Source organism: Sceloporus occidentalis, unplaced genomic scaffold (genome assembly GCF_023333645.1).
Source record: "Sceloporus occidentalis isolate IW3139 unplaced genomic scaffold, rSceOcc1.0.p SCAF_5, whole genome shotgun sequence".
NCBI lineage: Eukaryota > Metazoa > Chordata > Lepidosauria > Squamata > Phrynosomatidae > Sceloporus > Sceloporus occidentalis.
Genome location: NW_028316985.1, coordinates 131538354 through 131550786, shown reverse-complemented (window position 1 = coordinate 131550786; position 12433 = coordinate 131538354). Strand labels below are relative to the sequence as shown.

Here is a 12433-nt window from a genome sequence, read left to right as displayed (position 1 = left end):
TGGGAATGGTCGTTTGTTGTGGCACCTTTGGAATTCCGGAGCATGGCGCCGTGGCAGCTTAAAGCGCTATCAAACTGGGTTATTTCTGCCATTTCCCTTTTTCTTAACACGGGAACGTGGGAAAGTGGGAACCCTTGTCACGTGTATTTGGAAACCCCCCCCCTCTCTGCTCCCTCACAGCCGGGAGCAACCAGTGAACTGGCCCGCCCCCCCGCCAGCGTTTGCCTCTTTGTAAATACACCTCCCACCGGGAGTGCTCATTTTAGCTTGCTTTCGCGGTGCATCTTGTGACTTGTAGTCTCAGCGCCAGCGCGTCCCTTCAGCCCGGGCGGGGACAGAGAACTACAATTCCCATGAAGGCGCCGCGAAGGGAGGAGAGTCGAAAACAGAGCTGCTGGTTCTAGTAGTGGCTGGGGCAGGTTGGCGGCTTTGGTGCCTGAGCCATGGGGGCAGAGGGGGCAAGTGGGGACCGAGCCAGCGGAGGGGCTGCCCTCTTTGGCTGAGGAGGAGGAGGAGGCTGGGGGGCTCCGACGGGGCTCCCTGCGCAGAGGAGGCGCTGAGGGGCTTCCTCCGCTTGAAGGAGCACATCTTGAAACAAATACTCTTCTCTTCTTAGTGACGCCTGAAGGGACTTGAGACAGGAGCCCCTCCTTCAGCCCTCGCCTTCTCCGCCTCCTCCTCCTCCTCCCTCTAGCTTTGCCCCAGAGCCCCTTCCTTCCTTCCTTCCTTCCTTCTTTCCATTCATTCATTCATTCTTTCTTTCCTTCCCTCTCTGCTTATTTCTTTCCATTCCTTACCTTCCTTTACCCCTTCCTTCCTTCCTTCCTTCCTTCTTCCATTCTCTCCTTCCTTGCTTGTTTTTCCCTTCTCTCCTTTCCTTGTTTCTTTCCCTCACTCCCTTCACTCTTTGTTGCTTCTTTCTTTCTTTCTTTCGTTGCTTCCTTCGTTCTTCCCTTTTCTTCTTTCCCTTTCTTTTCGTCTGCCTTTATTCCCCTTCCCTCCCTCTTTCTTCCTCTCCGGAGCGAAGGAGGCGGCGCCTGTGTCTGGGGGCGGGAGCCAGAGAGGGAAGGAGGGGAGGGCCGAGGGAGAGAGAGAGAGAGGGAGAGGGACTAGAGAGCCGCCCAGTTGAAGGGACTTTACTTTGGAGGCGCCACCAAAAACAAAAGCAGAGCCCCATCGGGCCATGAACGGCTTCGGCCCCGAAGAAGTCACCCGAGGAGGAGGAGGTGGAGGAGGAGGGGCAGGGGCAGGGGCAGGGGAAGCCTCCTCCTCCTCCTCCTCCTCCTCCGGTGCTCTGCCGGCCTCGGTGCTGCCGGGCCCTGGGGCGGTGGAGGTCCTGCCACCGCCGCCTCTGCCTCTGCCCCCTCTCCCTCCTCCTCCTCCTCCTCCTCCTCCTTCGCTCCCTCTGCAGCCGCCGGCCGGGCTGGGGCTGGGCTTGGGGCTGGGGCTAGGGCTGGCTCCCTCCTCCTCCTCCTCCTCCTCCGCCGTCGGGCTCCCCTGCTCTGCGCCCCCGCTTCCTCCTCCTCCTCCTCCGCCGGTTCCGGCTCCTGCTCCTGCGGGGTCTGCTCCGCTGGGCGCCGTGGGTCCCGGGGCGGGCCAGGTGTGCTGCCTGCGGGAGGAGGGCGAGCGGTGCGGGCGGGCGGCGGGGAACGCCAGCTTCAGCAAGAGGATCCAGAAGAGCATCTCCCAGAAGAAGGTCAAGATCGAGCTCGACAAGAGCGTAAGTGCCCCCCCCCCAGGGACTCTGTCTGGCTGTGGAGCTTGGGAATGGCTGCTCTCTCTCTGTGTGTGTGTGGTTGTGTATGATGGGTGTGTGGCTGTGGCTGTTGTGTATGATGGATGTGTGTGTGTGGTTGTGTATGATGGGTGTGTGGCTGTGGCTGTTGTGTATCATGGATGTGTGTGTGTGGTTGTGTATGATGGGTGTGTGGCTGTGGCTGTTGTGTATGATGGATGTGTGTGTGTGGTTGTGTATGATGGGTGTGTGGCTGTGGCTGTTGTGTATGATGGATGTGTGTGTGTGGTTGTGTATGATGGGTGTGTGGCTGTGGCTGTTGTGTATGATGGATGTGTGTGTGTGGTTGTGTATGATGGGTGTGTGGCTGTGGATGTGGTGGTGTATGCTGTTGTGTGTGCGTGTGCGCGCGCACGTGTGTTCAGGGTGATCAGATGTCAGCCACAAAGGAGGACTAGGCACCACAAATGTAGGACCTTCAAGGGGAAAAAATGGAGGACACAACCAAAGGGAAAGGCTATAAAAAACACCCATAGAAATATTTGTGTGTGTAGTTGTGTATGTTGTTGTTGTTGTTGTGCGCAAAGGAGAGCCAGGCACCACAAAACGTAGGACGTTCAAGGAAAGAAAGGAAGACATGACCAAAGGGAAAAGCTATAAAAACGCCCATAGAAATATTTGTATGTGGTTCTGTGTATTGTGCATGTTGTTGTGTGTATGTTGTGTCTGATGATGTTGTTGTTTTGTGTGTGTGTCTGTGTGCCTGCTCAGTGTGAGTCTGTCCTAACCACAAAGGAGGGTCAGGCACCACAAAATATAGGACATTCAAGGGGAAAATGGAGGACATGACCGAATAAAAGCTATAAAAACACTCATAGAAATATAAATCCATGCTTCTTAGTCATGCTCAAGATGGAGGACATTTTGGCATCCCTCCTGGACAGAAGATGGAAATGTAGGGTTATGTCCTGGCAAAGGTGGGCCTCTGGGTCACCTTGTGTGTGTTGTGTGTTGTGCTGTCTCTTGGCTACCTTCCTCTCATGGATGGGATTTGTTTTTCCCTCCCTTTCACACACTCTCAGCTTCAGGCAAAGTCAAGGGCAAACCTCCTCTGAACCAATCTGATAAACAACAACAACAGCAACCCATGATAGGGTCACCTTGGGGTCTCCAGAAGTCAGAAAGGACTTGAAAGGTACACAACACACACACACCCACACCCCTAGGGATGGGGAGCATTGTAGTTTGGCAACCTCTCTTTCTCCCTAACCCACTTTTTGAGGTACACAACAGATCACAGAGGCAGGAAAACAAAAGGGAATAAAAGCAAGCCTGGCAGAAGAAAGGAAGGAATGAGAAAGATAAAAAGAGAGAAAGACAAGATGCTTTTCCTGGGAAAGCCAAGGAAAATGTTCCTTCCTTTCTCTCCCTTGTCCATTTGGAGAGGACCTGACCTGTGTTTCCATCACTGGAAAATGCATAGATGGAAAGGAAGGGACAGGACTCACCTTCCCTTATGGGGGGGGGGGGTGTCAGTTAAATGTATCCCTTTTTAGGGATCAGATCTAGGAGATATCCAAGAACAATGGCATCCCCAATCTGCAAAACAGATTGCGACATGTATTTTTTGCATTTGGGGTGACCCCATAAAAGTATCACTGTTTTGTGGATTGGGGAAGCTATTGTACCTTGTTAGGGAGGCAACAATGTTATCAAAGGTGTGTTTAGTGTGTGTAGTGTTGCACTTCTCTTCCTTTGATCTGTCTCTCTCTCTTTCTCTTTCTCTTTCTTTCTGTTTTGTTTGCATGCCAAGTTGGCTGACGTTGCAAAAGCAGCATTGCTGGGCTTTGTGAGTAGCTGGAAGCAGCTGCTCGCTTTCTTTCCTTCTTTCTTTCCCTCTCTTTCTCTCTCTCTCTCTCATTCCCACTCCTGGTTATTTGCCTTGTTATTGCTCTTGCCTCTCCCCCCCTCCATTTTCTTTTCCTCCAGGTCGCAGTATGTGCTTGTTTTTTTTTAGGACAGAGCAATCAGCCTGTTTGTTTTTTAGGACAGAGCAATCGTGTCAAACGTCTCTGCGCAAGACATCCTCTTTTCAGCATAGTGTGTGTCGTGTGTGTTTCATGGAGTGCTTCTGTTTCTCCGGAGAAGGAGCCATGAGTGTGTTGCCTGCTCCTCCGCCTCGTGCTGCAGTGTTGCACGTCCCACCTCGCCTGCTGTGTCGTCTTCTTTCCCCTTGGCAGCCATCAGGCACTTCCAGACCCCTTTTAAGCCACACACAACTAAGGCAGGGCATCCCTCCCTCCCAGTGCTTCATGTTTAGAGAGAGAAAAACACTCTTTGTAATGCAACAGACATTCCTAAAGTCAGAGCACGTTAACCTGCGGAGTACATCTCTGCCGGCTTATGGCTCCCTAATGCAGAGTGAATACTTGTGTGCTTTCTAAACCGGAACAAACAAGTCTTTGGATTGCCTCGCTTTATTGTACTGACGCAGTTTAAAAGTGCGTCGTTAAATTTTGGCAGCAGATGGAGGTTGCTGATCACTCCTCGAAAGAGCATGTGAAGCAGGATCAGCTTTGGCTCACCAGCGGCAGGGTGGGGTGACTCATTACTTAGGCTGCACCCGCACTGCAGAAATAATCCACTTTGGCACCATTTTAACTGCTGTGGCTCACGGCTCTGGACTCCTGGAGTTTGTAGTTTGTTGTGGCACCGGAGTCCTCTGACACAGAAAGCTAAACCTCTCACAAAACTACAAATCTCAGAATTCTGCATCATTAAGCCATGGCATTTAAAGTTGTGTCAAACTGGATTATTTCTGCAGTGCAGTTGCAGCCTTAGTGTTGCTTGTCTAGTGTTTTAGTCATGACTATGCATTCTGTTTTTTTGGTGTGGTCGATTTACAGCCATTTTGTAGTTACTCTATGTTCTCCAGTTATTTTTTGTTCATTTTTTTGTATTTGGTACCTATGTGGTTTTCCCCTAGTCTGTTAGACATTGGCCTGTTACAGACTGCCAAAATAAAGCTGCTTGGGGTCTCTTTGGAGGTATGCTATTTAAATGATGCATGCACCCTAAGAATCTGGAAGCTGCACCAAAGCTGCACTCCAGTGCTTAGGAATGGAGTGTGGCTTTGGCACAACCTCCAGACTCTTTGGACCCATGCATCATTTAAATAGCATACCTCCAAAGAGACCCCAAGCAGCTTTATTTTGGCAGTCTGTAACAGGCCTGTAACAGGCCTAGACCCTCCTGTGTTTCTTTGATGTTAGTAAGACTTACAACTAGAACAGATCAAGCTTGAATTCATCCACAGGGTTTCCATGCATTGAAGTCTACTCAAGGGCAGTTAACAATAACAACAGACTTACAGCACATGATGTACATCCTATCTTGTGAATTTTTACGCCTACCTTTGGCAGAGTTCAGTTGAGACTTGTCCTTTAGCAAATGGGTTTGGGATTGGAATTTTGATATGCTGTTTTAAATACATTCTGTGTAATTATCCCTGATGAATGTAGTGGAACAAATAAATATGGTTAGATGTGTCCTGTTAATGTGTTCTGGCTGGGCATTGGTTCTTGTTTTTGTTTTTGGTAGTTAAAATAACAATCCCAGTTTTGCATATGCATGCATTACATTATCTCCACATTCATGAATCTTGTCAGAATGGGAACTGCAGCTCACAGCATAGTCACAGTGGATCATTAGATACCAGATTTTTTTTATCCAAAAAGACATAATAGTCTGAGAAGTTGGAAATGCTGCTTTTGACCTTTTGAAACTACTAAGATCTGAGATAACTGAAAATCTTCCTTTAGAAAAATGCTGCTTGATTTTTTCTATTCCATTATCATGAACCCTGCTTTCCTGTATAAAAAGGCTTTGTGTAAGTTAAAATAAAATAAAACACTGGTAGAGTTTACTTGGCCAGTGGGAGTCAGATAACCATAAAAAGGGCATTTACTGAATCAGGGTGGCTGCACCTCTGTAACTAGTCAACATAGCAAATTTTCTCTGGCTGGTTTGGATGCAGTCAGATGTATTTGCCAGTGGGTTTTCTTGCTGTATGTTGTTGATTATCATTTGGGATAGCATGTGAATTATCATGTCCAAACATTTTGCTCATTGTTAACTTTTCTTTTTAAACCTTTAGGCGAGGCATCTTTATATTTGCGATTTCCACAAAAACTTAATTCAAAGTGTCCGGAACAGAAGAAAGAGAAAAGGTAGCGACGATGATGGTGATTCACCAGTACAAGACGTTGACACTCCAGAGGTAAATTAATAGTTCATCTCTGAATAGATGCACATTTTCTGCAGAACTTAGGAGAAGATGTCTTATTCAAAACTGGATAATGGGGCTTTAATGGTTGACTCTCACTTTGGAGTTTATCAAACAAGGGGAATTGGAAGTATAATCCGATGGCAATCTGAACGCAATCATGGGGTTTAACATTATTGTGTGATAAGCCACTACACACAAATTCGGGCAATGGGAAGTCAGTCCGAACGCAATCATGGGGTTTCATGTTATTGTGTGATAGACTGCCACATGCAAATTCGGGCAATGGAATGCTATTTTCGGGCAATGGGGAGCCAGTTCAAATGCAATGTGTATTCATGTAATTGCGTGAAACCAGCGAATTTAAGTGAATGTATTCTGGCCCCACTTTCTTTTCATTCGAATTTAAGAGAAATTCCTCCCATTTGATAAACTGCATAGGGCTGTATACCTTAAATTCTGTTGTTAGTCTTGACTAGTGTAGGCCTATTAAATCAGTGGGATTTACCTGTGTGTTACCATTCAACAATTGATTGAATGCGTCTACTCTAATTGGGAGTAACTAACAAGATGTCAGCCTACATTTACTATGTGGGGGAGGGAGTTCATATGATTTCATTTATTGTTAGCCATCGTTTGGCTTTGATTTGGGGCGACCCTATGAAGGAGGAACGTTTGAGACACCATGTTATTAACAGCCCTGCTTAAGTCTTGCAAACTGAGATGCATAGTTTCCCTTACAGAGTCAATTCACCTGTGTTATGGCTTTTCTTTTTTCTTATAGTCTTCAACTTTACTTAGTGTTGCTGTCTTTTCTAATGAATAATGTGATTTTATGGTTTGCCCACAGTGAAATAATCTCAGTTTAGTTATTTTGGATTCTAATGAGACTTCAGGCTTGTTTTGTTCTTGGATCCATTTATTTAACTTAGGTTTTATTCTCTCTTAATAGGAGTATTTGGTGATATGAAAGTATAAATAATTATTTATGGGAATAGTTTATTCCCATAATAGGAGTGATTCCCAGCAACAGGAAACATTTGTTGAAGAGTTGTATACATGAGATTTTTGCAAATATTTCTCTAAAGATTGTTACTAGTGCTGCCATATATATTTATTCTATTATGTGGGGCACATTTACAACTATCTTTATATAGGCTGCATCCACACTGCAGAAATAATCCAGTTTGACATTTGTAGTTTCTTGTGGCACCAGAGCAAAGCTGGTGCTACAACATACTACAGTTCCGATAATTCAAAAGCATTGAGCCATGGTAGTTAAAGTGGTGTCAGACGGATTATTTCTGCAGTGCGGATGGAGCCATAGTGTCTTCTGCTGTTGCCATATTGGATGGTGTAAGTCATTAGATACGAAACTTATACTGAGTCATAAATATTGACTTATCTAGGCGAGTGTTGTGTATTCTGTTAGCATTTTACAAAGATCTGAGGTAGGCTTTTTGCAGCTTCTGTCAGTTGTAAGATTTCTACTGGAGCTTGTAGGGACTGAAACTAGAACCATAGCCTTGCAAAAAAATAAGTCTGTCAGAGGTGGTGGTAGCTGGTGCTGGGTTAGAAATTCCTTGCAATCTGAAAGCCATGTACTGCACATTACAATAAGAGGGGAAATTACACAAAGGTTCAGGTAACATTTGCACAATAAATTAAGGTGCAGGTTGGTGGTCAGGTTAAAACAATTGTTTTATTTTCTTTCCAGGTTGATTTATTTCAGTTGCAAGTAAACACACTAAGAAGATACAAAAGGCACTTCAAGTTACAGACAAGACCAGGACTTAACAAAGCACAGCTTGTTGAAGTATGTGTAATGCCACTTACTTTATTTCACCTTTAAAAAAAGATGTACTATATGCTGTACCTTTCCTGAAGTGCAAACTTTGGCGTGGTGAGGACTCCCTTCTTTTTGTCTGTTGACTTCTGCTTCCCTCTTTTTCTGGCAGTTCATTACCAGATTCCTGGCCTAATGCCTTTCTACTCTTTTATGTTGATGGCAGTGCAGCTTTCCAATAAGGTTAGGTTTCACTCTTGTGATTACTTACATGGGAATAAATCCAAGTTACCAAAGAGGGACATCTAAGTAAATATATGCTACAGGATTACAGATGAAACATGGTTTGGGGTGCTGATATGCTAGGCAGACAGGAACCTTCAGAGAATATGTCCACATTCAAATAAGTGAACAACAAAATGACAGTTGATAGTCAGTGTAACAAGCAAGTAGTGCAAACTTCAAATACTGGTTGGTGGGTTCTGAATTGTGTTTAACCAGGAAATGTAGTGGAAAACTAATGGAAAATGTCATCTCAGTATTTTGAAATAATGGAAAAGCAAATCCAGTGCTAGCAATTAAGAGGGAATGATTGGAAAATAAAACTAGGTATCAAAATGCTGTACATACAATTTGTAGCCTGTTTCACTGATTGTCTTGTCTCTGATAGTATAAATTATAGTGAGTCTAGACAACTGAGGCAGAGATAAGGAGGGGCTAAATTACAGTTTTATCTATCTTATTTGTAGAGGGGGGGGGGATGAACCAGAATTATTATTTTCACTAAAATTAATCTGAAATTGCTTTAGAATTTCAAATGATAACTGGTTCTCCATGCACTAGAACTCCAAGGATTCATGGCCACAAAATGATTGCCAGATGCAATGGACAAGCAACAGGTTGGCTGTTGAGTCAAGGTCTATGTTTGAATGTCCCAATGTCACTTCAGATGTTTGGATGAATCTTAGGAATTGATTTCTTTATTTGGCACCTCAGTATCCTCACCAGTATGCAAATGTGGCTCTCTCACTCCTGCAGCATAGCTTGTATTTCTGTATGTCTGGCAACTCTAGCTTATAGCACTGTTTGGCAGTGTATTACACCATGTAAAACTTGGGTGACAGCTAAATCCTGGCGGTTATTTAATTTCCAAAATAGATGTTACCGAAGCATTGGAAGGCCAGCAAATGTAATGGAGCTGTTTTCAGAGTCTTAGTCTTTCTCAAAAAGATTGACAGTTTAATATTTTATTTTTAAGAACTCTTAGGTGAATACTACTTACCGCTAATGCCCTTTTCTTATTTTTGTCAACCTAAATTTAAAAGTTAAGTAGAGAATTCCATGTATATTCTGTCAAGAGTGTATGTGCCTTCAAGTCACCTGTCAACATATGGTGACTCCAAGAAATTTCATTGGGGTTTTCTTAGGCCACTCAGAAGTGGTTTTGTCAGTTGTTTCCTCTGAAATATAATTTACTGTACCTTGTGTTCATTGGTGGCCTCCCACACAAGTGCTAAGCAAAGCTGACTCTGCTTAATTTCCAAGATTAGGCAGGCTCTGGTGCCTTTAGGATATTTAAGCCCTCTGTCAAGTGTGAGTAAACTTAAAAGAGAGGACAGAAAAGGGAATCCTATTATTTATTATTATTAAGCTTTATTTATATAGCGCTGTAAATTTACACAGCACTGTACATAAAATCTTTTAATTAGATGGTTCCCTGCCTTCAGGCTTACACTCTAAGAAGACACGACACAAAAGGAGAATGGAATGGTTGTGGGGAAGAGGATCAGGTCCAGCATTCTTCTCTCCCTCTGAGGCCTGGACCAAGGCAGATGGACAGATGGAGGGCTCTGTATCTTAAGGATAGGCCTGATGGCATTGGCCCATCTCTTTTTTTGCTCCAGACTTGATGACAGCATAATTGTAGATATACAATTCACGTGAACACATCTGTATAAGAAATATGTCCTAGCATAGTGTACCGGTTTGGCTATGACTCTTGAGATCAGGGTTCAATTCCCTGCTTGGCTATGGAAACCCAGTGGGTGACTTTGGGTGAGTCACCCACTCTCAGCCCCAGAAAACTCTGTGATAGGTTAACCTTAGGATCACCATAGGTTGGAAATGACTTGAAGGCACATAACATACATGTATATATTTTACAAACTTCTATTATTAGGTAGAAAAAAATTCCTCCTTTTCTTAGAGACCAGGAAGTGCTTAGTCAAGTGAGTTGAAACCTCACTTAGAAATAGTTACAGTATTGTCTTGCCCCTTGTATTTGGGCATTTTAGCAAAATCCCTGGATTGAGCTAGTTTAATCTTTTGTGCTATTATAATACTGAGTATATTACATAAGGGAAACCTCTCTATTCTTTGGAACAAGACTGCAATACCATGTGTGCTAAGCACCTCATCCCTCCCCTCATTTCTTTGCAGAATACCAATTGATGTTCATGAAAACTCCACTTTTTTTTTTTTTTTTGCAGATAATTGGATGTCATTTTCGGACTATTCCAGTGAATGAAAAAGACACCTTAACCTATTTCATCTACTCTGTGAAGAATGACAAGAACAAATCAGACCTAAAAATGGATAGTGGTGTTCACTAAATAAGCAAACTTGAGACTTTCAGACCTAAAGACTGTTTTGGAATGACTGAAGCTTTCTTTGTAACTGGTATTCAGATGGAGAATTCTGATGTTATTTTCTTGGGGAAAATACTGCTCAAAAATGAAATTTCCATGGTAAAAAATATTTTAAATAAATACTGTTGATGTTCCTGTGCCTTCATGTTGTGATGTCTGGCACTAATGTGTGAGACTACTCAAGTTCAGCCTATTTTTCAGTTATGAAAGCAAGTTGAAATGTTCTCATGTATATTTATTTTGGTAAATTTCTCCCTTGTGCATGTAGAGGGATGAATTAATGGTGTCACAGGCATCTTACTTAATAGAACTAACTAGTATTTAAATTGCAAATAGTAGTAACTGGTTGAATTGGGTTTTCGAATGGCCTTCCCATAGCAGAACTCTTAACATAATTTCCTTAATGCCCTCTTCAGTTCCTTTGGAGCAATATGCTGTGCCACAGTTAAGAGAACTTCCTAGAGACTGGCCTGATGCCTGAATTGACAAACAGTTGGTTATAAGAGTATTGCAAACCATACAGAAAACATGTTTTGTCCTAACTAGTTCTGGATGGTGTTTGAATTGATAAACTACAGTTGTGGTCATTGCTCTGATTCATGGTGGATTGGGAAGGAAGACCTCTTAGGCCTCACTGAACTACAAACCGGAAAATGCAACGAGAAGTAGCAAGAGTAGTAAAAGTGGAATAGCAGCACTATAAGAGTGTAGTGCAGTAACCTCCTTGATATAACCAGTGAAGGGTAAGTTTATAATTGAAAATCTAGTAAATTTTTAAATGTGTTGTATGCCTGTTCCACTTCCAAATGGGTCTTATTATCAGGGACATGACCATAGGATTGTAGCCTTAGATGTGTATATTATAGTAAGTCCCCTTAAATTCCATGGCACTTCCTTTTTTTTGGTTGGCATAGATACTCAGTTGTTTAGGATTTGGATTGCTAACCTTCCAACAGTAGATCAAGAATAGAAATATTTAATAATAATAATAATAATTTGTTTTATTTATATACCGCTATTCCAAAGATCATAGCGGTGAACAGCAAGTCAGCTAATTAGCAAGTAAGCTAATTTGCCCCCAACAGTCTGGGTACTCATTTTAGCGACCTCGGAAGGATGCAAGCCTGAGTCGAGCTTGGGCCCTTTTGCTGGTCTTGAACTCGCAACCTTGTGGTTTCGAGTGAATGGCTGCAGTACAGGCATTTAACCACTGCGCCACCAGGGCTATTGTATTAATATATTAATACAATAATATATTTTTTTAATGAAAGGCAGCAATTGTCAGTCAGCTTTCTTCTAAGTCCAACTGAAATATATAATGAAAAATCATGTACGGTAAGTCTTTTGGTGAATTGTGCATCTGTCTTGTAGGTGGATTACTCTCTGGTTTTCAATTCAGAAATCCCCCTCACATTTTCTTTTCTTTTTAAAGTATAAAAGGGTTGTGTGGTGTTCATCATCAGTGGACATCTTTATCTTAAAAAAATTTCAAGTGCTAAATGGAATACTTACAAGACAAATCCATGTAGATCCCCCCCCTCCCACTCTTCAAATGGCATTGGACCACAGACAGACTAGAAGCAAAGCATTGCCAACATGAACAAAGCTTTGCTACTAAGCTTACGTTACAGTTCAATATGCCATGGGTGGGAATAATGTGACCCTTCATATTGTGGGGCTGCAGCTCACACCATTCCTCGCAGCATAGCCAGTGATGAGCAATGCAGAGCTTGCAGCCCAACAACCTTTGTGAGGCAGTTTGATCCTAACCTGTTTCATAACCTGTCAGTAAAGCTGACTGAATTCCAGGGAACTTGCTTCGGGATAAACATACAGAGGATTACACTAACAGTAGCCTTTTAAATAGTGCGATTTTTGGGTGGTTGGTGATTTTTATACTAAAGGACTTTACAAAAAAAAAAAAATACTTCTAACAGCCTCACAAGGAGAAAATGTAGAAAGCAACTGCATAGATGGCG

General features: G+C 43.3%; 1 protein-coding gene across 2 annotated transcripts; it reads left to right on the top strand.

Moving 5' to 3' along the window:
• Positions 1–470: 470 nt before the first annotated feature.
• On the top strand, positions 471–10588 carry LOC149312834 (histone deacetylase complex subunit SAP30-like). Of its 2 annotated transcripts, none has more exons than XM_089525463.1 (4): positions 471–1720; positions 5892–6014; positions 7738–7836; positions 10246–10316. In XM_089525463.1, exons 1-4 carry the CDS (start codon positions 1184–1186, stop codon positions 10255–10257), a joined length of 771 nt encoding a protein of 256 aa, XP_089381589.1. In that variant the 5' UTR covers positions 471–1183; the 3' UTR covers positions 10258–10316. The 2 variants fall into 2 exon arrangements, with proteins under 2 accessions (XP_089381589.1, XP_089381588.1); XM_089525462.1 differs by having other exon boundaries at positions 483–1720; positions 10296–10588.
• The last annotated feature ends 1845 nt before the right edge of the window (positions 10589–12433 follow it).

Bases quoted from the DNA above. Each gene is read 5' to 3' on its own strand.
- LOC149312834 (XM_089525462.1), top strand. From the start codon at position 1,184: ATGAACGGCTTCGGCCCCGAAGAAGTCACCCGAGGAGGAGGAGGTGGA. The intron at 1,721-5,891 runs GTAAGTGCCCCC...TTAAACCTTTAG, and splicing joins AGATCGAGCTCGACAAGAGC to GCGAGGCATCTTTATATTTG. The intron at 6,015-7,737 runs GTAAATTAATAG...TTTTCTTTCCAG, and splicing joins AAGACGTTGACACTCCAGAG to GTTGATTTATTTCAGTTGCA.